This window comes from Uloborus diversus, chromosome 7 (genome assembly GCF_026930045.1).
Source record: "Uloborus diversus isolate 005 chromosome 7, Udiv.v.3.1, whole genome shotgun sequence".
Classification (NCBI taxonomy): Eukaryota; Metazoa; Arthropoda; class Arachnida; order Araneae; family Uloboridae; genus Uloborus; species Uloborus diversus.
Genome location: NC_072737.1, coordinates 61,277,651 through 61,305,000, shown reverse-complemented (window position 1 = coordinate 61,305,000; position 27,350 = coordinate 61,277,651). Strand labels below are relative to the sequence as shown.

The 27,350-nt window shown below is 32.1% G+C and overlaps 1 protein-coding gene across 1 annotated transcript in view; it reads left to right on the top strand.

The window, feature by feature from the left end:
• Window positions 1-12,443: 12,443 nt before the first annotated feature.
• The window catches only part of LOC129227046 (integrator complex subunit 7-like), a gene marked incomplete in the record, with an annotated part of 34,689 nt that continues 19,782 nt past the window's right edge, over window positions 12,444-27,350 (top strand). The window contains 8 exon segments of the mRNA XM_054861686.1: window positions 12,444-12,552; window positions 16,906-17,035; window positions 17,942-18,088; window positions 19,500-19,637; window positions 21,337-21,466; window positions 22,754-22,870; window positions 24,259-24,381; window positions 27,214-27,328. Coding sequence (XP_054717661.1) covers window positions 12,456-12,552; window positions 16,906-17,035; window positions 17,942-18,088; window positions 19,500-19,637; window positions 21,337-21,466; window positions 22,754-22,870; window positions 24,259-24,381; window positions 27,214-27,328 — 997 coding nt within the window.

The following is a 27,350-nucleotide window of genomic DNA, read 5'->3' as shown; positions in this document are numbered from 1 at the left end:
CACATTGATAACGTGAATTGTGGAGTATGTGTTTGACTATTGAGAATTTTCCTCAAAAAATTTATTATAGTCAAAGTTTTAAGTCTTCAATTGATATACTTGCCAGGGCTTAAAATTAACAGTGGTCCACTAGTCCAGGACCGACCACAAAAGTATCTACTGGACGAGCAAAATACAAATTGTAGTGGTCCACTTGGCCAGGGAAGTTTTATTTCTGCTTTCTTTTCAGAAATTGTAAACATCACAATTTTCATACCATAAGAAAGTTTGCACCGTTATTTACAATGTTTAGACTTTCGTTCCACAAAAAAAGAATGTTAAAAGATTTCTACAGCATTATAACATAGTGTTTTTACCTCTTGTGTCATGTCGATTGAAAATTGCTAATTGACTCTATGTTATCATGTTACTTTATTTTGTTTTTTCCCCTTTTTTTGTATTGTTTAAAATCAGGATGTAATAATAGACCACTAAATGTGTGCTGTTCTGGGAAATTTAGATTTTACTAGTCCATTGGACCAGTGGTGTATTTTTCTAAATTTCAGCCCCCTGCTTGCTTTTAGAAAGCAAATTTATGTGGGTTGCAAATAAATAATCACATGTGAAATTGATTTCTGAAAGATAAGAGAAATAAGTTATTGTTCTACCTTTCTCTGCATGTTTACTTCACAAAATACTTTGTTTTATGTTAATATACTGTATTTTACAGCTGCTGTGCAGAACTGATGAGGGCAGTTTTAAATTCCAATCCTTGAATTTTTGCAAGTCTCTTGGTGGCAATTTTTTTCATCAGAGACAGAAGACTCACAAAACTAAGAATGATCAATACTTAGTCCGAATGCGGAGTGGAAATCAATCCTAGTGTATACTTATGCAGTAGTTCATTTCATGCCACAGTTTGAAAGTTAAAATGCATTTTTTCTTCTTTCTTTTCTTTTTTCTTATATCTTTTTAACGCAATTTTTAAACATGGCAGCATTAACAGCTGCCAGTCCTAAGCCTGTATAAAGTGTGAAGGAAAATTGTACATTTTAATTAAATTCGTTTGTAGTACTTAAAGGTATATTATAGCAGGAAGAATTGGTTTTAATTAGTGCCAACCTTTCTGTTGATGCTTTTCAGTTTACATTGAAAGAAATTGATGAATTTCAAGGAAATATACATAAATAGTTTTTGCTTACTGTCAAATATTACTATAAAATTTGAAGAAATCCTAAGATTTAAATCACATCTCCAAAGTGTCTTGTTTAATATTAAATCATTTCTTGCTTTTACAGCTATCCTACGACCCTTGGTTTTGAGCCCTAAGATCCAGAACTGGAACTAGAAGTTTCAATACAAGGATTGGTACAACCTCACAATTTCCACTTTCAAGTAAATGCCTGTACTGAGTAGCATACAGCAGGAAGATTTGGTTTTAATTAATGCCATCCTTTCTGTTTGTGCTTTTTGGTTTGCATTATCTTTTCAAAGTTTCTTCAGAGAGCAGTGGATGAATTTTGCAGAAGCAGCTTTGAATCTACATTAAATCCTTTAAATTGCTACCAAAAATGTATAAACAACTATATATATTTGATGGACTTCTATGATTGTAACATGCTTTTCGTGTATTCAATATTGTAATAAAGTATGACACCCAACATTTAAAAACATGGACTCAATTTTGATGTAAAAATGAATTGAATGGAACTGTCATTTGTCATGTTTGAACTTTATGTATAACATTGAATTTATTTGTTCAATTATGTAATATGTGTGAAATAAGGACGAATTTCTATAAATTACAATTTAGTAAATTTGAAAAAGTAAATTTTATTTCAAATTGATTTGAATAACCATGAACAGGAGCAGGGATTGTAATATTTATATTGTATTCAATAAGATTTAGTTAACAGTGAATAAAAAACATGTCTTTAATTTTAGCTAAGAGTAACATTTCTTTTTAAACTAATTAAATGCGGTAGAAACTTGTTACACCTCAAGGATTGAGGGATATATTTTGTACTTATTTCATACCTTAACCATGGTATAATAAAACTTATTTTTCACCATGCATAAATTGACAGTAGATATGTAATGCCTTGAGTTGAATATTTAGTCAAACTTCACTAAAATCACATCATTCATTATTGCCTTCTCATTGGGCAACAAATTATAAAAATTAAAATGAAGAAAATGTACATTTAACTGAAGTTAACTTGGGTGTTAATGCTTGACAGCTGTACTTTACATGTTATATTTTTTCAGTTATGGAACTCGGCCAAGAGAGGAGGAGAATTATAGTTACATTACATGAAAATTCCAACTTTGTTTTGTACATGCATATATTAAATGCTGTCATAATTTCTTTTGTTGACTAAAGTTGTCGGGCTCAGGGAATGAGACCTCTGGACCTGGAGATGGGCACCCTTTTGAATCTTCAAAGTAATTGTGTGTTTAGTATTATAATTTGAATCTTCAATAGTTAATCAAGCATTCTTTCTTAATTTAACACATATACATTACATCATATCAGACCTGGTTCCTGGGGTAGGCAATTGCCTAGGGCAGCAGATTTTAGGGGCAGAAAATTTTGAAGTTTATTTTTTTTTTAAGCATGAATAATTATTTCAGCGTCATAAGATTCACTGCTTCAATGCAAAAAAAAAAAAAAATATTTAAGAGTGTGTACCAGTGCTTGAATATGCTAAACATAGTTTGGACAACTAGAAATTAATTTAATTTTAGAGGTGGCAAATTGCATGATTTGAAAGTCTCTTGAAAATATTAATATCTGTTTCCATGGCATAAGATGCACTACTTTAATGTTAAAATTGATAATTTAAAGTGTGAACCAGTGCTTGGATATGCAAAACCTAGTTTATTAATATATTATTTTTATTATTCAATGGGGGGGAGGCACTTGTCAATACCGCCTAGGGCTGCAGAACTACTAGAGCCGCCCTACATGATATGAAAACAGTTGTGCACAATTCTTTAATCTTTTTGCTATCCACATAAGATTTAATTCAAAGGAAGCTATAAAATTAATGAACATTATGGTCAATAGCCAGAAAGTATAAAATTCCATGTTGAGAATGGTAATGTGACTAAAAACCAAATGTTCTAGAAGAGAACTTTAATGCCCCCTAGTTGTAATCATTAAAAATCCCTAATTTTTTAATGAACAATTTTAAAAAATTTATTTTTTGTGTTGTCTTATAAGTTTTTTATTGTCTATCCAATAAACAGACATACTGCAAAACTTTGAAATTTGATAGTGAGCAGAGTTATTATAGGGGCTCATGTGAACAATTGAAGATTTTTTTTTAATACCATAAAGTATAAAAATACTTTTTTAAAAAATCTCAAAAAATTCCATCACATAAAAAAAATACTTAATGGGGACGTTCATGGGGAAGCTCGGCACAGATCATAGACTGATGTGCATGTATACCTAATTGAATGGGATGATTTACGAAAATTCTAAATTCCAATTTCCATTATTTTAACCTAAATTTTCATTCATCTTCATTTCAAATTTCAATGTATACACACTTTTTTTTTTTTTTAATTTTCTACAAAATACCTTCTGTTTCCACTACTACAGTGCTGTGCATATATAAACGAACCATGTCATGATTCCCACCATGTGGTGTTTAAACCAATCTAATAAAATAATGTGGTGTATAAACCAAAATATAGTCCAAGTGGTGTATACTGGCTAAGAAAATGTATATCTGAAAAACATAGAGCAGATCAAATTCATCTAAAGTCAAACTCAGTGGCGAATTCACCATAGGTCGCAACTGTAAAGGGGATCCGAAGGACGCACAAAAATGCACATGATTAATGTTTTACATAGTTCTGTTTTAGACAGGGCCTCTAACTTTGTATTCTGACGGGCCTTAAATCTCAATTCACAACTGGTCAAACCATCTATTTTTTTCCCCAAAATTAGAGCCCGATTAAGACATCAGGGAGCCCTGCGTAGTCAAAACTCTTGCAATTTTTGCTAATGATGAAATCAGTTTTTAAAAAAAAAGCCGTTTGGGGCCACGGCCTAGTTGTCCTATTCAGTAATCAGGTCCTGCTTGAAATTAAAGGAAAAATTAGGTATAAAAGCAATAATTACCAAAAATCGTAATCATGAAATCGAAACCTTTTGAAAAACCACGATCCCCCCCTCCCCCCCCCCCCCCCAAAAAACGAAAGCTTTTCGTACACGAGTGTAAACTTAATATTTCCTTTCATTTTTAAAATATATTTCCATTTCAATTTTCTTCACTTTAGTCCACTTATTCCCCAAAAGTGCAGTAAAGTTTTACCGATTTTTCTCAGACCATATTACTGACCATCTTCCTTGAATAGAGAGAGAGAGAAAAATTACCTTTTTTGCAACAAATAAAAACAAAATTGAAAAACCTTTTATTTTCTAAATGTATTTATTTTCTGTTTTAATCTGATTTTATATTCTGTTTTGTTCTTAATTCCAGCGCACGGCAGTTCAGTTCCTGCACTTGTTTGCAATTTTTATTTTTTTCAAAGGTGTCCATTAAGAATGATGATGTACCCATTCAGATGTTACAGAGCACCCACAAATTGTCCAAAACTTCTAAAAATCTCAATGGCGCAGTCTGCATCGTGTTTTTTCTCATTATCGACGGAATCCTGACTATTTACGCATTAATATAATTTCTGAAGACTTTTAGAGCTTTTAACAGTGCAATTTTTTCTGGCCGAGCCACTGGCTCTTACACTTTTTTAATTAGAAATGAGGCCTTGCCCCGGACCTAGACTAGTATGTCCCATATCGTGGAACCTAAGGCTTACAGCTAAGTGATGGGGTGTGTGCGGAGAAAAGTATATTTAATATCACAAAAGCAAATAAAAATAACATAAAATGTATTTTTTGCATTCAATTTTAGTATTCCTGCGTTTTCAAAACATCCTGCTTCTTGTTTTTTAGAGACGGGACATCAGTGTATGTGTGTGTGTTCTTTTTTTTTGGGGGGGGGGGACAATTAAAGGCGATTAAAGGTATTTTTCAACACTCATTTGTGCGCAAATGATTTTTTTTTAAATAAAAATTTAAATTTAAAATTAGGGACATTTTACATTCTTAAGTAGTTTAGATTATTCTGGAGGTCAAACAATTAAGCATTAAACCTTCAATTCTCGGGACATATCGTCATCGTGAGCACGTGAGCCCTAAAAATTGGGGGCACAGGGCCGCAGTTCCATCTATAGAGTCCCTATATGAAGTGAGTTTGGAGCATTCCATTCTCTCCCTTCTCTTCTGACGATGCTCATGGAAGCATTAATTAAAATTTTATCAATTTTTCTCCGTTTCTTGTTCATCAATATTATTTTTTAGTTGTCATTACTGATTTTTTAGAAAAAGAAGACTTTTCAAATGACCTGCTTGATCTCTACAATCAAATCACAGAAAACACTATAAATGAATTGACATAAAACAACGTAAAAAAAATAATTTAATTAAATTATGCGATGTTTACGATCTCTCGTTTACGATTTTTTCAAGACTTTTTTTAAGTTTTATAAGTAAAAAATACTAATTTAAAAAATATTATTAATGTGAAGTATTGGGGCCGTGGTAGCCCGGGGGCCGGAGGGTCCTGAGTTCGAACCTCAATGGTCGAAGACCCACCGTCGTCATTAAAGGGGACTGGGCGACGTTAAATATGCTCGTGGTCTCAATGTCCTCCAAGTGAAACGATACCTCTGGGTGTGCTAGCACCCAGTAGCTATTAGCTCCTGGTCTAGTTCTAAATTCTCATTAACTGTCGATCCGGTGATGGTGCTGCCATCTATCGGCATAAAAAAATAATGGAGGCAAGGCACTTAGTATGCAGTCCTCGACATCAATACAGTTGTAGTCAGTTGTGACTCGGAATCGAAAAACCAATGTGAAGTATTTGTACTTATATACCATTCTTAACTGTGACCAAGTTAAGTGCTTGTTCTGTCTTTATCCACATCTTCAAAGTGAATAATTAGAATCTTTCAAATGAGCGATAAGTTGCCAAACATGGTAACCCTGCAGCGTTTCCTGTTCCTATTATTAGTCAGACTAAAATTTTTGTTGTCATAGTTACAAATCGCTTGCGGTTTGGTTTTATCCATATTGTTTTCAGGGCTTAACTTAAGGGCTGCTCACATAAAAAAAAAAAGGTTCTTGTGTAAAATTGCGTATTTTGTTTTCAGAAAAAACATCTACGTAGACTACTAACTCCCATCACTTAAAATTTCTTATTAATAAAAATACATAACGTTATAATGCTATAAATAATCTCTATGATAAAGTGTACTGTCACCACCACACTAGAGTCAAGTGTGGTAGTGGTACTGTTGGGTATCGCCCAGAAAGTCTTTATCTTTATTTCTGCATCCTAATCACCTATTATTTCTGCATCCTAATCACCTAATCTTATTTTATGGATATGCCTTTGCGTTACCGACGTCACGTGAATTCACCAAATATCCTAAATAAACAAACAAACCACTGACGTAGACCGGAAGTAGCGAGTCTTATTTCCGGTTAAGCGCCAATCTCCATTGCTAGAGATAGGTGTTCATAGCGAAAGCGATTTTGTTGTGCTTCTTTAAAAAGCAGAATAATGTCTTCTGCGTATTTCAATGCATTAAATGAGAAAGACAAACTTAGTTATTGTTAAAAATTATCTTTCAATGGCTGTGACCTTGCCGATCCTTTAGTAGATGGATGGCGAATCTATTCTTCTTAAGTTGAAGCTATTTTTTCAAAGATGGATGCTTTATTAATGCACTGTGTTCACACAGAATGGCTATGACAGGGAGTTTTGGTGTCATATTCAATCAATTCTCCTGTTGTAGCTTTTCAGTTCACACACACTTATTGGTTTACAGTTGCTACCTAATTTTCAGGTTTGATATTTAATATATTTTATTACATATTTGTTCATCACTTTCTTTCTTTTTTTTTTTTTTTTTTGTTTAATCAACTTGCTTCTGTAGCAAGATTGATAGGCATAAAAAAAATTGAAAGATAACAAAATTTAAATTTAATCTCCGAGTGCATTCTCCTGCGTTAAAATTGCTTTGAATGTAATACCAATAGCTGTACTATGATACTATACTATAACTTTAATTAATGTGTTTGTTTACCGATTGTCGAATATCTAAATTTGTTTACAATTAGAGCGCCTAATATTAAAGTACCGTCAATAACTCGAAGTCCCAAGAGACGGGCTAAATGGTTCGAGTTATTGATAGTTCGAGCTATGGGAAGTTTTTTCTCATGAAGTAATGAATAGTGGTTTTTTATTTTAATCACACAAATCAAACTGTTTGAAACCCGTCAAAACACTGGAAACTTTCAGCTTTGCAGGAAGCAAATAAAAAATTGTTCAGGTTGAGTTTTTCTAATAATCAATTTAATATAGATCAATATAGATCTTCACACATTACAGTAAAAATACAAAACTGATGAAATTAAGGTGAATGTTTCCAGCTCGTAAATACCTCGCACAAAGTGTGTTTACCACATAATATTCATTAAGATTCAATCCTTTCGCTTTAAAGCATTGGCTTTGATTCGACGATCAGGACCTTTAGAAATTTGAACATCTTTATTTCTGACATCTTATTTGCTCCTGTCATCATGCTGTACCCGAAAGCAGAACAACATCCGCTCTTTTTACGAAAATTTTGCGCCTTTGAAATCCATGATTAATTTTAAAAATTCAATCAAATTACAGATACGTAAACAGAGCAATTCGTCGTAAGAAGCAATACAAATAAGACTTCCGCCGGAAGTTTTGAGTGACCCCGGCAGCCCTGCCACCTAGTGTTCAAAAGAGTAAGCGTGGTTTGGAATTTGGTGAATTCACCAAATATCCTAAATAAACAAACAAACCACTGACGTAGACCGGAAGTAGCGAGTCTTATTTCCGGTTAAGCGCCAATCTCCATTGCTAGAGATAGGTGTTCATAGCGAAAGCGATTTTGTTGTGCTTCTTTAAAAAGCAGAATAATGTCTTCTGCGTATTTCAATGCATTAAATGAGAAAGACAAACTTAGTTATTGTTAAAAATTATCTTTCAATGGCTGTGACCTTGCCGATCCTTTAGTAGATGGATGGCGAATCTATTCTTCTTAAGTTGAAGCTATTTTTTCAAAGATGGATGCTTTATTAATGCACTGTGTTCACACAGAATGGCTATGACAGGGAGTTTTGGTGTCATATTCAATCAATTCTCCTGTTGTAGCTTTTCAGTTCACACACACTTATTGGTTTACAGTTGCTACCTAATTTTCAGGTTTGATATTTAATATATTTTATTACATATTTGTTCATCACTTTCTTTCTTTTTTTTTTTTTTTTGTTTAATCAACTTGCTTCTGTAGCAAGATTGATAGGCATAAAAAAAATTGAAAGATAACAAAATTTAAATTTAATCTCCGAGTGCATTCTCCTGCGTTAAAATTGCTTTGAATGTAATACCAATAGCTGTACTATGATACTATACTATAACTTTAATTAATGTGTTTGTTTACCGATTGTCGAATATCTAAATTTGTTTACAATTAGAGCGCCTAATATTAAAGTACCGTCAATAACTCGAAGTCCCAAGAGACGGGCTAAATGGTTCGAGTTATTGATAGTTCGAGCTATGGGAAGTTTTTTCTCATGAAGTAATGAATAGTGGTTTTTTATTTTAATCACACAAATCAAACTGTTTGAAACCCGTCAAAACACTGGAAACTTTCAGCTTTGCAGGAAGCAAATAAAAAATTGTTCAGGTTGAGTTTTTCTAATAATCAATTTAATATAGATCAATATAGATCTTCACACATTACAGTAAAAATACAAAGCTGATGAAATTAAGGTGAATGTTTCCAGCTCGTAAATACCTCGCACAAAGTGTGTTTACCACATAATATTCATTAAGATTCAATCCTTTCGCTTTAAAGCATTGGCTTTGATTCGACGATCAGGACCTTTAGAAATTTGAACATCTTTATTTCTGACATCTTATTTGCTCCTGTCATCATGCTGTACCCGAAAGCAGAACAACATCCGCTCTTTTTACGAAAATTTTGCGCCTTTGAAATCCATGATTAATTTTAAAAATTCAATCAAATTACAGATACGTAAACAGAGCAATTCGTCGTAAGAAGCAATACAAATAAGACTTCCGCCGGAAGTTTTGAGTGACCCCGGCAGCCCTGCCACCTAGTGTTCAAAAGAGTAAGCGTGGTTTGGAATTTGGTGAATTCACCAAATATCCTAAATAAACAAACAAACCACTGACGTAGACCGGAAGTAGCGAGTCTTATTTCCGGTTAAGCGCCAATCTCCATTGCTAGAGATAGGTGTTCATAGCGAAAGCGATTTTGTTGTGCTTCTTTAAAAAGCAGAATAATGTCTTCTGCGTATTTCAATGCATTAAATGAGAAAGACAAACTTAGTTATTGTTAAAAATTATCTTTCAATGGCTGTGACCTTGCCGATCCTTTAGTAGATGGATGGCGAATCTATTCTTCTTAAGTTGAAGCTATTTTTTCAAAGATGGATGCTTTATTAATGCACTGTGTTCACACAGAATGGCTATGACAGGGAGTTTTGGTGTCATATTCAATCAATTCTCCTGTTGTAGCTTTTCAGTTCACACACACTTATTGGTTTACAGTTGCTACCTAATTTTCAGGTTTGATATTTAATATATTTTATTACATATTTGTTCATCACTTTCTTTCTTTTTTTTTTTTTTTTTTGTTTAATCAACTTGCTTCTGTAGCAAGATTGATAGGCATAAAAAAAATTGAAAGATAACAAAATTTAAATTTAATCTCCGAGTGCATTCTCCTGCGTTAAAATTGCTTTGAATGTAATACCAATAGCTGTACTATGATACTATACTATAACTTTAATTAATGTGTTTGTTTACCGATTGTCGAATATCTAAATTTGTTTACAATTAGAGCGCCTAATATTAAAGTACCGTCAATAACTCGAAGTCCCAAGAGACGGGCTAAATGGTTCGAGTTATTGATAGTTCGAGCTATGGGAAGTTTTTTCTCATGAAGTAATGAATAGTGGTTTTTTATTTTAATCACACAAATCAAACTGTTTGAAACCCGTCAAAACACTGGAAACTTTCAGCTTTGCAGGAAGCAAATAAAAAATTGTTCAGGTTGAGTTTTTCTAATAATCAATTTAATATAGATCAATACAGATCTTCACACATTACAGTAAAAATACAAAGCTGATGAAATTAAGGTGAATGTTTCCAGCTCGTAAATACCTCGCACAAAGTGTGTTTACCACATAATATTCATTAAGATTCAATCCTTTCGCTTTAAAGCATTGGCTTTGATTCGACGATCAGGACCTTTAGAAATTTGAACATCTTTATTTCTGACATCTTATTTGCTCCTGTCATCATGCTGTACCCGAAAGCAGAACAACATCTGCTCTTTTTACGAAAATTTTGCGCCTTTGAAATCCATTATTAATTTTAAAAATTCAATCAAATTACAGATACGTAAACAGAGCAATTCGTCGTAAGAAGCAATACAAATAAGACTTCCGCCGGAAGTTTTGAGTGACCCCGGCAGCCCTGCCACCTAGTGTTCAAAAGAGTAAGCGTGGTTTGGAATTTGGTGAATAGAGTTCATTCGTTTTATGTTTCAGTTTTGGCAACAACCAGTCATTGTTTACATTTTGCCTAAGTCGGAGCTGGTTGTTGTTTTCCCGGTTTCTATTAACGCGGTAAGATTTTGCTATTGAATATGCTCAAATTACCGCAAATTAAGACGTGTTTATGATTTAAAATTTGGATATTTTATGTATTACTTTCCACTTTTTTAAAGATGCCTCAAAAGCTTGTTTCAGTTTCTCAGAATATTCTTTTTTAATACAAAAACTTAACTTGCTTCCCGTACGATTTTGGTATCAGTACAAATGGGCGCGACAGCTGCGTGCCTTTAATATCAAAATTGAATCATTGCGGCAAAAGAAGGGCAATGTACTGCATTCAAATTTACTCTTAATTGCTCTTAAATGCTTATGTTTCAAATTTAGTGTTTCGGAAAAGCACGTATAGTAACATCTGAAGGTGGTGAGTGCTTCTTAGAATGGGGGAAAAATTTGCCAATAGTTTGTAACATATGTACTTTCCATTAAAGGTTGCATACATGTTTACTTTCTACCTTAACAACAGTAAAAAATTGCTTGAAGCGATTGGTGATGTTTATAAAATGTGTGACCCAATAAATTTAAAAATGGAATTTGTTCAGTATCACCAACTATGAAACTTTTAGTTTGCAATGGTGATAGTTAAATTAAGATCACCAAAAATAAACAATTAGCTAAGTGACATACCTTTAACAAAAAGTATCATGGCATAATCCAATGCAGGGCCGGCTGTAGTAGTTCTGCCGCCCTAGGTGATATTGACCAGTGTTGCCCCTCCCCCCCTCCCCAATGAATAATAATAATATAATGATATATTAATAAAATAAAAATGATAGTTAAATGCTCAAAATTAATAAGTTTCTATTTAAATTCCAAACTGGCTTTTGCATATCCAAGCACTGCTACACACTTTAAATTATATTTTTTTACATTAAAGTAGTAGTACATTGAAACATATAAAGACTCTTAATTCACACAATTTTCCGCCTCTAAAATTAAATTGAATTTTTAGTTATATTCCGAATGCATATTCAAGCACTGGTACACACTCTAAATTATTTTAGAAAGCATTGAACAATCTTGTGAAGCTAAAACAGATATTCCTTATTTTTTTTTTAAATGTCAATTTTGAAATTTGCCGCCCCTAAAACCTGCCACCCTAGGTGCAGCCTAGGTCGCCTACTCCAGGAGCCGGGCCTGATCCAATGTGGTCTAGTGGTTATCATTCATACGAACCATCCAGACTTAATCCCTGGCATGACAAATATTTACCATTTCTCTTACACTATATGCCAACTTAAAATAAGAATATTTTTATAAGAATATTTTTAGAATATTTTTTTAAAGTTGTAGATTGTTTATCCTGTAAATGGAACAGCTGCTGATCAAGAAGGAAAAAATGACACCAACGTTGAGAATGTTCTGAGTTTATTTTATTTTTGCATGAAAGTATGTTTGATCTTTAGTTTCGCGATTCCTTGAATGTAGTCATTTTTCCGAAGAAACATGTGGTGCAAACAAGGGTCTGGCCAGAGAAAATTTGGGTCCATTTACGAAGTTTTCATGAAATTCTGACCAACAATAACGAACCTTTCTAAAACTCAAATTGCTCAAGTTGGAAATTTCACTTTTATTAATTAATTAAGCAGTAGGCCAAACGAAAAAATGCAACACATATTGATAAAAGATAGGGCAATACTGTGCTAAACTAACCAAAATATTTATGTACTGCTTAAATGAGAAAATATTAATTTTAGATTAATCACTCATCATCATGGCATCAGCATCTGCTCGTCTGTCAATAATTGGAGAAACTTCATCATGTGAACCTGATCAAGATGCTAATTCTGCTCTATCAGAGCTTGATAAAGGTAATTTTTGGATAAAGATTTCTTCTGTTTTTCTTTATTTTTTTCTCTTGTTATTGTTATCTTTGGGAATTCATTCTTGTGCTTTCCTATATATTCGTTAGGGCCATGGTCGTCTGATCAGTAAGTGGTCAGACTTGTAACTGGAGAGTTCGATGTCTGCCAATCGAAGATCCTCCATGTTCATTAATGGAAACTTGGGCACATTAAAATTATTTGTGGTCACAAAGTCTTTAAATTTTTCGTTCGAAATCAATGACATTAGGTGGACAGCATGAGGGGTTGCTTCCCAGTAAGCAAAATATGTTGCCTCAGTATTGCATCAAAGTTGGCATGTCGGGAAAAATCATCTTGCATCAATGCTGCCTCAGTATAGTTATGTTACTCCCTTTTTGCTGTCAGCGAACTATCACAATTTTGACGGTAAACGTGTATGCTGCATAATATCGAGAAAACATCAAGGTGGGCTGCTTTTGTAATGCTGCATTCATATTGTTATGTCCGGATATTAATAAGACAGTGTGAAATCAATCTCTAGGCAAGATGAGCTTGCTTTTGTAATGTTACATGCATATCCTGATGACAGAAAAATGTCAGGATATTGACCTGACAATGTCAAATCAATCTGTAGGCAAGATGAGCTTGCTTTTGTAATCTTACAATACCTACTGTCATGACAGGAAAATAACAAGATATACTGTTGTCATGACAGTATGAAATCAGTACGTAGGCAAGATCTTTTATTTATTTATTAATCTTTATTATTTTCACTTCAAATTCAAGAATTAAATTTCATTCTTAAATTATTACTGTTATTCTTCAAGACTCATTAATTTTCTAGTCTTAGAATATTTTTTTAAAGCTGACATAAGATTGGAAATTCATATAAAGATATTTTGTTTGTAGCACTCATAATTTAATTAAAATTAATGAACTTTTTTCGTTAATTGCAAAATACAGTAAAACTCTTCCTAATGGACACCTTTCGTATGCGGACACTTTTTAATTCCGCAATTCTAAGGTTAACATTTTTAAACCCCTGTCTTGCGGACATCTCTCTATTGAGGACAAAAAATTTGTCCCATTAGTATCTGCATTAGAGGAGTGTTACTGTACTTGATTTATTTTTTAATTCATACTTCTCACTGTATGATAAAGTCATAAAATGCCTAGTTAGCAATAATTGAGAGTTTTTATAGCACATTGAAGAGTAAAGATAAGAAAAAATAAATAAAAAATGAATAAAATAAAGTCAATTTTTGAGTGGAGTGGATGTCAGCATTGAAAATATCGCCCGAACTAAAAATGAATTTATCTTTAAGAATACCATGAAAAATCTTTAAATAAAATTAATCTAATTTGTGAGCTTGAAGTGACTATAAGAAATTCTTTGCTGCATGTCCTTTGTTGTAGTCAAGAGGAACGGAAAATCTTTTTCTTTGCCATTTCTATCATTGATCGCACATTGTCTGTGATATGGCTTGCCTAGTATTATGTTAGTAAATAAATAAGTCATTTGCAAATAATTCCTAAAACAATACTACTCCACGCAGTAGTTAAGCAACCTACTGTAAGCAAAGCCTAAAAATTTCATCACCATGTGTGGCAACCGACTGAATCTGGTCGAAGAAGGGTAACAGACTGACAATACAAAGGGTGCTGGGTATAATGAACTCTGTGCATGCAAAACTGTCAACGAAGGCCCACCTGTTTCACTGTCTACAAATTACCGTGACGGCAACAGCATTAAAATCAATAACTATCTTGACGGCGTCAGTATATAGATGCAATGCTGATAATGTAAGAAATTATCAATATTGATATTTTAAGATGAATTAAATATTGCATACAAGTGTTGTTATTGTAATATTGTTTTTTAATCTTTATGCAGTGTTCAGTATAATAACAAGATCTGTCAAGGTTGATGCAGGAAATTTTGCTAATAGGGTTGGCTCTTAGTCTAGATCAGTGGTTCCCATCCTTTTTTTATTGGGAACCCCTTTCAATGTTCTAAAGATTTTAGCGAACCCCTTGAGTCAGTAACAGTTTTAAAATAATAATTATTATTAATAAAATTTGGATAACATTTTTTGCTTTGAGTTGCTCAAAAACTCAGAACAAGTAACGAAACCCTTTTCCCTTCTTTCTTTTGCAGAATAATTTTGTAAAAGGTTATACTTTGGACAATAAGAAGCCTGTAGATGTTGTTTACGTTGCTTTTCAAAAAGCTTTCGATAAGGTACCGCATGTTGCTCTACTTAGCAAATTAGCCGATATAGGAATAGGAGGGAAAACTTTCATTTGGGTAAAAAACTGGCTGACCGGAAGGAAACAAAGGGTAGTTGTAAGGGGAAATTATTCTAATTGGAGTGAGGTTTTAAGCGGGGTTCCTCAAGAATCAGTGTTACGGCCTGTTCTGTTCATTGTTTTTATGAACGATATTCACAAAAATAATTCAGGGAACATGAATTGTTTTGCTGATGATGTCAAAAGTTATGGGGACTGTAGAAAATGAAGAACAAGCAAAACAGCTGCAAGAGGATCTAGATCATATTACAGAGTGGGCTGATAAATGGGGTATGGCTGTTAATGTTGGGAAATGTCAAGTGCTGCATTTAGGGCATGGAAATAAGTGTACAAGTTATTATTTGCAAGGTTCAGTCATTAGTCAGGCAGACAAAGTTACTGATCTCTGGATCTTAATAAGTCAGGATTTAAAGTTTAGCCAACAGTGCAGCATTGCTAGTAACAAGGCCAATAAGATGCTTGGGTTTATCAATAGATCTATTTCAAACAAATCTGAAGAAGTTCTTCTGCCCTTATACAGAAGTTTGGTAAGACCTCATTTGGAGTATGCTGTTCAGTTTTGGTCTCCTTATCTTAAGACATTAACGTATTGGAAAGGGTTCAAAGGCGGGCTACAAGGTCAATAAATGGACTTTCTCACTTAGACTGATTCCAGGCTTAGAAGGCTAAAAATGTACAGTCTTGAGCAAAGAAGAGACCGGGGGGACATAATTCAGCTGTTTAAATTTATTAAAATGAAAGAGGTTAAGCGGCTGAAGTTTAGCACTGAAAACAGGGGGTCATTGTTTTAAGCTATTTAAATCTCAGGCTAAGATGGATGTTAGGAAAAATTATTTTTTTAGCAGGGTAGTGGAACCTTGGAACAGTTTACCAGAAGAGGTGGTAATGAGCAAGGGAGTAGATAGTTTTAAGAGGGCCATTGATCTTCACTGGGGATTGTAAATTGACTAGGACCAGTCTAGCTGGGCCCAGAGCCTGTTGCTGGTCGTCACTTTTGTATTTGTATACTTAACTCTAATTAGTGCACAAAAAAGTAGTTTTTACTTTCAGAAATATTTTTTACTCTCCCTTACTAAAAGAGTATTTTGCCTCACAAATAAAGTTAATTTCTTTCTCAGATTTTATGCAAATTACATTTGGTAATTTTAATCCTATAACAATTTTTTTACCAAATACCTTATTCAAGGATTGTCCAGAAATTACGTATAAATAATTTGGGGTGACGTATTACGGCATCCTAGAGGTGCTACCATGTGGCACTGCCATTGTAGCCAATCCCCTCAATGCTCAGTTCAAGTCAGAGCGCTCTGCGTGTAAGTAGGAGTGTGCAGATGCTTGTTGAAAGTTACCCTTTTTCACCTGCCATCAGCATGGAGCTCTCTCTAATTGAGAAACAATGCATCAGCATCAAGTTTCTCGCAAAGCTAGGCAAGAATGGCCCTGAGGTTTTTGAGTGTTTGAAACAAGTTTACAGAGACAATTCTCTGAAGGAACCAACCAGGATAAAGTGGTTGAAAAGATTCCGGGAAGGCCGAGAAGACCTGAAAGGAGACCTTCACCGTACGCCACTGCATAAAGGCACTCAAAAGACATTTGCAAAACGGTGCCGATCAGGCTTAGGGTGGGCCTGCCTGGTGGTCCATGAACCACCGGTTGTCAAAAAGTAAAGCCAAATTCATGACTCTACCCAACCGGTTACGCCACACATAGTGCAAAAATATAATTCCATAACGTAACATAATTTGATTTCAGTACACTTTGTTCTAAAAATACATCATTAACAAAAAGAAATTGTTGCCAAACTACAAAAAAAGCAATATTGAAGAACATGAGAAGCATAGGTCTTGTCAAATGTAACACAAATAAGTTCAACAATAGTCTAAACTTTTTCAATCTACTGCACCTCTGCTGCACCTGATCTATTTATTTATTTTTCTTCATTTAATGGTTACACTGATTGTATAAGTAAGTTAAACTGTGTGTAAGAAAAAGTTCTTTCTGTGTCTGATGACTCATCAAAATTTTTTGTGTGATCTCCTTCTTTTTCAGGCTTAAGATCTTCGGAAATTGGGGAACAATGTGAAGCAATTGTAAGATTTCCTCGTCTTTTTGAAAAATACCCATTTCCCATTCTCATTAATTCAGCTTGCTTAAAACTTGCTGAATTGTTCAGAACTGGGTAAATATTATTTTCATAGCCTTTTTAAATAATGATAGTTTGTGTGTGCAGAATAATGTATGCTGCATAAAAAATAAACACTTTTGTCTCTTGTAAAGATACATTGACCATTGAAATGTAGCAAAATATTTTATTGAATTGGTGATCTGTTTATGTATATTGTTATTTTTTCAAAAAGCATTATTTATTTAAATAATTATATTTTCCATATTGTTTTACTAAAATGTCTACTTCTACTATTGATCAATTTTTTTTTTTTTATTCTTAAAATCTTCCATTTTGCCATCTTTTCTGCAAAAACATTTGCTTTTTATTCCAATAGCAAATTTGGGATAATGTTTAGGATTTCTTTTTGCTTTTTTCAAGATTTTCTTTAGTTTTTTTTTTTTCTTTTACTAATACTTTCTGCAAAAACATTTGTGTTTTATTTCAATAGCATATTTGGGGTAATATTTAGGATCTCATTTTGCATTTCTTAACTATTTTCTTTAGCTCAGTGAAAAGAGTTCTTATGTTGTAAAAGTATTTTTCCTTGTGTATGGTACTAACTTTTATTTAACTAAGATTTATTTTATTTTATTTTTTTTTATTTATTTATTCATTCATTTATTTTTTGAGATTAAAATTCAATTTTGTCTTTCAAACAACTTCTTTTTCACAAAAGTTTCTTTTTTATAAAGAGATACTGTGATTTGACATAGCAATGTGTATATACCCCCCCCCCCCCCTTTAGGAAACTTCTCTGAGGTGTAACTATTAAAGCAGTCTTTTCATTTGAAATGTTCTTTTCCTTTTTTATTCTTGAAATCATTTTAAAACTGTATAAAACTGTAATTAAATATTTGTCTTCTTTTCTTACATTATTTTATTTATTTATTTCTTCTTATTCTAATTACAATTTTTCAGAACCAACTTTCATCGAGTTTTGATACTCAGAGTAATGCAGCAGAGTCAAAAACATCTGGACAAAATTTTAAATCTTGATGAATTCGTCCATCGTTTGTATGCTGTTATTCACAGTAATGATCCAGTGGCTAGAGCTCTTACATTAAGGTAACATTTCTTTGGCACTAAAAATATAAGTTATGTATTTTTTTAAGTCAGGCAATTATATTATTTAGTCTTTTAGTGATTTAATTGATCCTGCTAATTATAGTTGGCAGCAAAAAAAAAAAAAATTAATAAATAAATAAATGGAGGATTATATGACCAGATTCAGTCTTTTTCTATGGTCAAAAAAGGAAAACTTCTGAAATTCAGTGGAGCATATATCTCCAAATCCCTCCTGCTTGGATATGCCATTGATTTATAATACTATTAGTTTGACTGATAGGTTTAAAATGGTGTTTCTCTGTTAAGTGAATTTAATTACTTAATGTTAAAATTGGAGTAAAATAAGATCATTAAAGTTAGTGCTTTACCAAATGGCAATTTGGTCAAGTGCCCAGTATCAAACATGTTTTAAAAAAAAGGAACCATGAACACATGAAGAATTTTGTACATATTGTCCCTGACTCTTGAGCATACGAGTATGATCACTTATAAAATTAAGTTCAATTTGTAATTTAACTATAGACCTAGTAAGGATTGAAAGTCAAGAATTTTACGATAGTAAAATTGTTTCTAAAATGTATGAAAAAAAAGTCATAAATAAGTACAATCAATCCAGATGAAATTAAAACTAATTTATCAATATCTCTCTCTTTTATAAGAAATCTATCTCTCACAGATGTATTTTATTCATAACTCCTGTTTTCCTAACTTTACTATAGTTTCTTTGGAACTTTCAAAAATAACGAAAAAAAAAAGTTGACAAAAATTATAAGGAATTAGTTTTTAAAAAATAGTATGAGGTGCTGGGGTTCACGATCTTACTTTCTGTGCATGCTGTAGCGAGCACAGAAAAATAGGTTGAAGTTTATATTCTTTAAATATCTGTATAGTTGAAACAACAGAGACATAACTATATTTACTCTGCATCAGGTTTGCATATAGAGTTTTTCACAACATTTATACTAATATAATTTTTGATACAAGCAGAACTAAATGAAAGCATATTATAAATTCCACTTTGAGTATTTTTAATTGACTAAAAACCCTGTGTCTTCATTGATACTCATAAATTTTTAACTTTTACCACTATTTGGTATTAGCTGAATACATAGTCAAAATTAACTAAGTATTGAGTATTTTAATATTGCACTTATTGAATTCAGACTATTGGTTGATGTTTAAGTCTTAATACTGTTACATTCAAATGTATTTTAAAAGTTTTTCTCTTAGTTGCTTTTTAAATATATTTTATAGACTCTAAGTTATGTATTTATTTATGAAAAATATATATATATTTATCTTATTTTTAAACTTAGGTATTCATTTTACTCTCGTAAGAATTGTGTTAGCTTGTTTTTACATAAATACAGATATAGTATTTTCGAATAAATATTTCTTCTGTACTCTTTAGGACATTAGGAAACATTGCTAGTGTTGTTGCTGAGAAAAAGAGTATTCATCACAGCATTCGAAACAGTCTCGACTCTCATGATGCTGTTGAAATGAAGGCAGCTATTTATGCTACTGGGAAGTTTGCTGCTCAATCAAAGTATATTAAGCAGTTTTAGTAAATTAAATACTTTTTTGTTACTTTATAAAACAATGTTATTTGTTTTAAATTTTGATTTTTTTGATCTTGTCATTTTAATTCGCATTTTCAAGCAAACAAATATAAAGAATAAAATTAAAAATTAGAAAATGACAAGAATTGTTAAAATAAAGCAAATAATAAAGAAGATCATTTCGGAAGTTTCTGTATTTTACATTTTTGTCAAAGTTATTTACCAATTTTGAGAATGAACATTCAAATGTGCTCTTTTTGTTATTTTCCCTCATCAGAAACAAAAGTAATTTTGCTGGACTTTCTGGTAAAACAATTTACTTTTTTACTGAAATATGAAGTGTAATTTTGGCAATATCCAAAAGTACTAATTAGTAAGGAAAGAAGAAATTTATTTTTCAGACCTATTTTTAAATTTTCTTGACTTTTTATGGTATCCTGTTCTTTTTTCTCTGGAAAGTCTCGATTCTCAGACCAAGTCTCTCTGTGTTAGAAGCCTTCTTAGGAAAAAATAAATAAAAATGAGTCTTTTAGGTTTACTAAAAGCAAGTTTATACTCCTGTTTGAGAAAAGTAAAATCCTTTGAAGGAATCCCTCAAAATGAATAATATTTATACCACATGAATATTATATCAGAAATAACTGATCACATTGTCTTCCTAATCATCTGCATATTAGTAGCACAATCAGTTGGGAGATGATTGGTCAAGGGTGGAGCTTATGTTTGGTCAACGGTAGGTAATGTCCGTAGTGGCAACCATTATCCAAACAACCATTTGCCAATGATCTGCTGTAGTGCCTAACAATTTCCTAATTATGGCCCATCAAAAATATTTAGGGTTGGCCCAATGATGTCCAGAAACTGTAAGGCCATCATTGGCTCCCCTGTGCATGCTACTTGGGATGTTATTTCAAGTAAGTTTGGGTTAATTGCATTATTTCTTGATTGTGCCATAACTTTTCAGAAATATGAGTAGAATATTGTTGGAATCGAACTTAATTTTAGTTTTAATAATGATTTTTAAAGTGGTTTTCTGAATCTTCCCTACTGTTATCATTTGAGACAGTGTCTTGGATATTTTGGAAACCCAGGCAAGTGGATTTGCTCCTTGGATCCCCCCCCCCCCCCTCCTTCTAGCTGACCACAATATGCCCCAACTCGCCAGCTCTCCCTATTTTTGCTAAGTTCCCTATGCCACTGGTACAAAGATTTCAAATATGTTCAATCCCAGTTTCATTGCTTGAACTTTATGAGGAACATTCACTCTATTTCTATATGATGCAATTAAGTTTTGAATACTACCAGAAATAATACATTTTTGCTCAGTAACAGATGTATCTCATAAGATATGTCTACTGAGGCAAAAATTCCTATTTTAATATTGTTTCTGAAAATCACCAAAATTTAATTGTGTTATTCGGAAGTTCTTCATAGAGTCCATGCAAAGAAGCTAGGACCTAACATATTTGATATCTCTGCATAATGTTTTATGCAACAACTGATACGTCCATTAAAATACAAGTAACTGAAAATGTCTTTAAGCAATAAATGTAAAGCACAAAAAAAAAGTTGGAGTTAAACTATGCAATTTAAAGCTGTGCAGTATTTTTATTAATATATATTAGATATTTTTTAATTAAAAAAAATAATGAACCTTTTTTTTTCTCTTTTTGTGCACAAAATTAGAGCTTTTGCTTCAAATATCTGCAGCAAGATAGGAGAAATGATTCAAGGTTTAGCTACTCCAGTGGAAATAAAGCTTCAGTTGTTGTCAATTTTTCAACACATGCACCATGATGCTCAAACAATTGCTGAGGTAATGTTTATTTCTACAAAGTTAAAAATATTTTTGTTAACATTTTTGAACTTCATTAATCATTCAGTACCTATAGTCACATTTTATGCTATCCATTAAATGCACATTATTTGTTAACATATTTTAAGAAAAACTGAAAGAGTAAAACTAAATGTGGTATTAAATACCTTTTTACAACCTTTAATTAATCTTTCTTTGATTTGTGATGTGGCAAGCATAAGTAATTTATTGAGCCTTTCATAGTATAAAGAACATCATATATTAGTAAATTAAGATATAACAACTAACAACGTTTTACTACACAAAATTTGCGAATTGCTGTAGACACGTTTTTTGGGGTTTCAAGAAACCCCATGTTCAATGCAATGAAGTGTGAGCTTTAGGATGGAAAGTCATCAAAGAAAAGTTACTTGTATCCTAAAGCTCACCCTTCTTTGAATTGAAAAAGGGGTTCCTTGAAACCCCAAAACACATGTCTGTAGTAATCTGCACATTTCGTATAATAAATCATTTTGATATCTTGTTTTACTTTTTAAGCACCAAGGTGTATTCAGTTCTTAACTCATGTAATGCTGAAAATAATTTTAAAAAATTGTGAGACTGTCTTCCATAAAGTCTTATATGAGTTTTCCTGTCACTGATTTTTTTTCCAGTAGGTAGAGACTTATATAGATTTGTATGCTTGCATTACTATGAAAATTCTATTGTTGCATGCAAATGAACTACCACAATTAGTTATCCTACTAGCATAAATTTGTCTGTACATGCTTGTTGATCTGCTTAGAGCGATTTTTGACCCTTCACAAAATTTGACAGCCGGAAAAAGACCCTTCCCAAAACGTAAAAACAGAAATAATTCTTCGTAAGGTTATTTCTGTTGCTGTAAAATGCATATCATAAAAACAACCTGATCATTTTAAATGCTTTTTAGTACATCTTTTTCTCTCAACTTTGTATGAAGCTACAACTTCCAACGTTTAGTCACAAAAAAGAAAAAAAATCACAAAACTAATCAATGATCAGAAATTCATATACCAACATAGCAAGAAAAGATAAAAGTAAAAATTGTCTCATACTTTTAGTAGAAAGGGGGGCTGTGCTCATGCCTTTCAAAAGAAGTAAATTAAACATCAACATTTCTGTGTCTTTTGTTCTAAAATAACTTGCACTTGTGCAAATGTTTTACGCAGATGACTGAATCCATGCAGTTCCTTTGACTAAATGTTGAAATAAAAAGTTTTTCTTTTCAACAACAACATTACTACCAGTATAAAATTTGCTTTGCAGGTGTGGAAATTGTGTACATCTTTACTTCCTGATTATCCATCACAACAGTTTGTTGTCTGTACTTTACATACCCTCACAGAGCTTGCTGTTGCATCAGTGACCCATATATCTCAACAGGTATTTTAAGGATAATAACTAAACATTTTGAAACAATCCCTAGAGATATGAAAATGTTTATATTGATCTATCCTTTTGCACTCCCTTCCGACTTTTAAGAAATTTCTGATTTGAACTTTTTTTTAAGCTCTTAAAAAAACATCCCAATGGGGTCGTTTCCAAAATTTTAAAAGTATTTTTTTCTGAAAGAGTATGTTTAAAAACATAGGATCTGACCATTTTTTAAATAATTTGTTTAAGTTTAATATTTTTAAAAAATTACTTAAATTGGTGCGCTTTCATTGTTTATGTCTGTAGTCTTCTGCCGATGACTTCACAAATGATGAAATGCCATTCAGTATTGCCATTCACGGAACAAAATATTTAATTTGCATCTTTACTCACGTGTATTGGCAACGATATGGTTGATAGTAAGTGTAGAGAGCAATTTTAATTCGCTTCTTGATTATCATAACGTGAAAACACGATAGAAAGATGCGCCAAAGACCATCATTTGTGACGTCATCAAGACCATGCCTTGCTTGAAAAATCGGACATTTTAAAAAATTAATTAAAAAATAACTGTTGGGAAAATGAATATATTTTTGGGTCCATGTTATTTTTCTTTTTGCTTATTCTATCAATTTCAGTGACAAAAAGTACTACTTTTGACTGAAGGATACAACCCCATTCTCTGGTTTTCTTTTAAACTGAAATACATTTTTGTTCGGTTTTTGATCAGTTCAGAAAGTTTAAACATGTACTGTGCAAGAACATGGAATCCTGTATACAGTAGAATGTCAAAAATCTAAATGCACTCCTATGAAGTTTAACATTTCATTAAAGCTGTAAATCAGCGGGCATCAGTCGCCAGTGGGCGACCATTTCCTTGAAAATTGACTGGTAAAAATTAAGTTTTAGTCACCAAAAGTAGCAACCATATGTTTCTTTATTTTTTAGAAATCATATTGTGTGTTGTGCAACGACAACGCACTTCCAATCCTGAGAGGTTCTGTGTGTTACAAATAAAAAAGTTAAGCAATATCTTTCTTTTTAATAGATAGAGTTTCACTAGCCGGTAGAAGTATTTGGAATTTACTGACTTTTTTTTTAATACAAAATTAATTATAACCGGTATTTCTATTGTCATTCAGTTATATATTTTATTTTCCCTTTGTTTATGCATCTAAATATTAAAACCTAAGTCAGAATTAACTGTTTTGTCTGTGTTTTTAATAGTAATTTAACTATTGAATTACTACTAACTGTATTGTCTCTTCTTAAAATAAGTACAAAATGGATCAAGTTCTTATCCAAATTAATACCAACACTTTATTGCGAGTCCAATGATTATAATTGATTCAGTGCATATTTAACTTTTTTAATGGCCAATTTCTAATTTTTAATAGGTGAATTTATTAATATCTTACTTAAAAGAAGACGGACGCACTTGTGTCAAAATGAATGCCTTGAGGGATATGAGAAAGCTAGCCATAGGAGGTGCTCATTTGTGGAGTACAGACAATGTTAATGTAAGACATATTTTCTTTCAAATCATTTGTATGTCTAGTGGCTTCTGTTTTAGCAACTAAGAAAATTGACTTTTGGATTTTGTTGCACTTTTTTTTTTTGTATATGCCTGTCAAAAATACAATTCACAAGGCATTAATTAACAAAGCATGTTTTACAAAATATTGCAATAAAAAGCTATTTATTACTGCGTATAAGTTAAAAAATTTCATATTACATTTCTAACAATGCTTTCATAATATCAATGTCCTTTGATTGTGCATTTTATGTGCTCAAACTACTTTAAGTATGTTCTTACTTTACACTATACCACTTAAAACTTATAATGAGCCTATTCTGGTAGATGAGTCTAATTCTAAAAACCTATGATTGTGGTGCTGCGCCACCCATAAAAATATTCAAAACAAGGGCGCCCATATGCAAAATTTTAAGGGGGGGGGGGCTCAGATATTTTCCCCATGGTTTAGCAGGATATTTTCCTCATAGAAACCGATTTCAGTACAGATTAGAGTTATAAAATTATAGACATTTTTAATAACTTATTCATTAATTGTTGGAAAATAAATGTTTTTACATTTTTTCAAAGCAAAGAGTGCTAAAAGCAAGGAAGTTCTAATTTCAAAGGAGGGGGTGGGACTTGAGCCCACACTTGCCCCCCCCCCCCATATGGGCGCCCTTGATTCAGAAATTTTGGTATTTGCAGCTTTTGTAAAAGAATTGAAGGTTATGTAACACAATACAGAATTTTAAAACAGAGATATAATCTTTTTGTGCTATTTAAAGTACTACATATTTCCTTGAAAATGCTAACTAATTATATTATGTAGCATACTTGAGACTAACAAATTCATCCTGTAACAAATTTTGCAAAAAAAAAAAAAAAAACAAAGTAAAAAACATACATGATTGGAAAAATAAATTATCAGAATGTTTTATATTATCATTAAGAAATTGCATGTAATTTATGGAATAATGAAAATAGGTTCATTGGATAGTGAAACAACAAATCAATATGCAATCATCCCCTCTTAATCGGGTAACGGAAAATCAAATACCCCGCTTATAGGAATATTAATCTGTGGGCCAAAAAGAATTCCCATATCAATAATGTTGAATTTTTGCGCTTAAAGATTTATTTTTTTCATCAATATCCTGCTTAATCGCATAAATATTCAAAGTTGAGTGAAACTCTTTGTTTCAAGTCGAATTTTATGTCTCTTTCTTGCAAAAGGTCACATTTAACTAGGCATAAAAGAGGCTAACTCCAATCTTATTAGTTGGTTCCTAGCTGTAATCTTATCTTAGGTTGTAAAATACATCAGGGGTTGAATGTTAGGAGAATTGAAAGAATTGGAGCACATGCAGTAAGCGGAGATTGCTCCTTTGATTGGCTTTGGTCCTGTCCCGTCTAGTCCCATTCCGATGCCCCAAGAAGCTAGGCTGTTGATGTTACAGTTTTGTAGCTGGAGAATACGAAAGGCTTTTTCCTAAATCGATTGATTGTTGATTTTCGGCTCGGCTTCGGACTGATTGTTTGGTAAAATGAATGCAAAAAGGAATGATGTAAGCTTATGAGTTCAGTTAAAAGTTTTGGAAACAATTAAAAATAAGAATACACAGAGGGATAATTGCCAAAGAATTTGGGATTTCTTAACTCAGGTTTTGAGAGTAAACCAAAAAGCTGATAAAATTGAGGAAGAGTTCTTTAAGAAAAAATGAAACAAAGTAAACATACATTTTTTATGTATTCACAAACAGGATTCGTACTTCCTTAAAAAACCCTTAACAAACCCTTAATTTCATCAAGCAAAATTAAGGTTTAAAAAAAAAAACCTTAAAAAGTCCTGAAAATTTCCTTAATTTTTTAAAAATTATATTAAGTTTGGTCCCCATTTTCTTATTTTTCTCTTTCCCCCATTTAAATCATGTGCACCATGTATTAATTACCACCCAATTATTTCAAACATGTTTAATTGGGAAAAAATTTCGTATTATCTTTAAAACTGGTAAATTAGCCTTTTTTTTTTTTTTTTTTTTTTTTTTTTTTTTTGAATTTGGAATGTCATGGACTCCAGGAGCTATTTTGATCTCTTCTCTTTTTTGTGTGATTTATTTTTTTATCTTTTTTTTTTTTTTTAATTTCTTCCTTTTTGCTCTCTGACCACTCATCCCTGTGATGTATGAAACTTTAAAGTAAAGTTCACGGATAATGGGGTATCACAGTCAATTGCGCCTCTCCCTACATTTCAGAAATAATGTTATGCATTTGTGTATGTGTATATATAATATGTATCAAGTACTTTGCTTTAAAATGGTGTACCTAAAGTTATCTAATGATTTCCAATGAGTCCTTAAAAATTTTTGGAGAGTCCTTAAAAAGTTCTTAATTTTCACTTTTAAAAATGAGTATGAACCCTGACATATGTACTGCGTATAATTTTTTAATCATTTACGTAAAAACATTAAATATTTTTAATTTTGGTGAAAATCATGTCTGTATTTAAGTAACAAAGAGTCATTTACCATTTATCGTAGTAGTAATAAATATAACTCCATCAAACTACCTCAAAATTACATTTTTTATGTTCCCCATATAATCGAATACCCCCACTTAATTGAATAAGACTTGCCGAACCGTTGATATTCGTTTAAGACTGAAGTGCAAAAAAAAAAAAAAAGCAGCTTCTTATCTATTTTTCAATAACAAATTCATCTTTATTATTGTTCTTTATACACTGACATTGTTTTTGAAGTGAAATTTCATTTCTATTTCAGTATTGTTATGATGTTGTGTTGCATAAAACTTTATTGGTTAATAGTATTTTTATACATAGGAGCTTGTTGATTACACAATTGAAACGCCTTATCTCACTCTAAAATGTGAAATATTTTCTGTTATGGTTGCCTTGTCTCACTCAGTTGCTGTGGATAAATTTGACTTATCTACAGGTATGTTAGTTCTTCTTGTTCT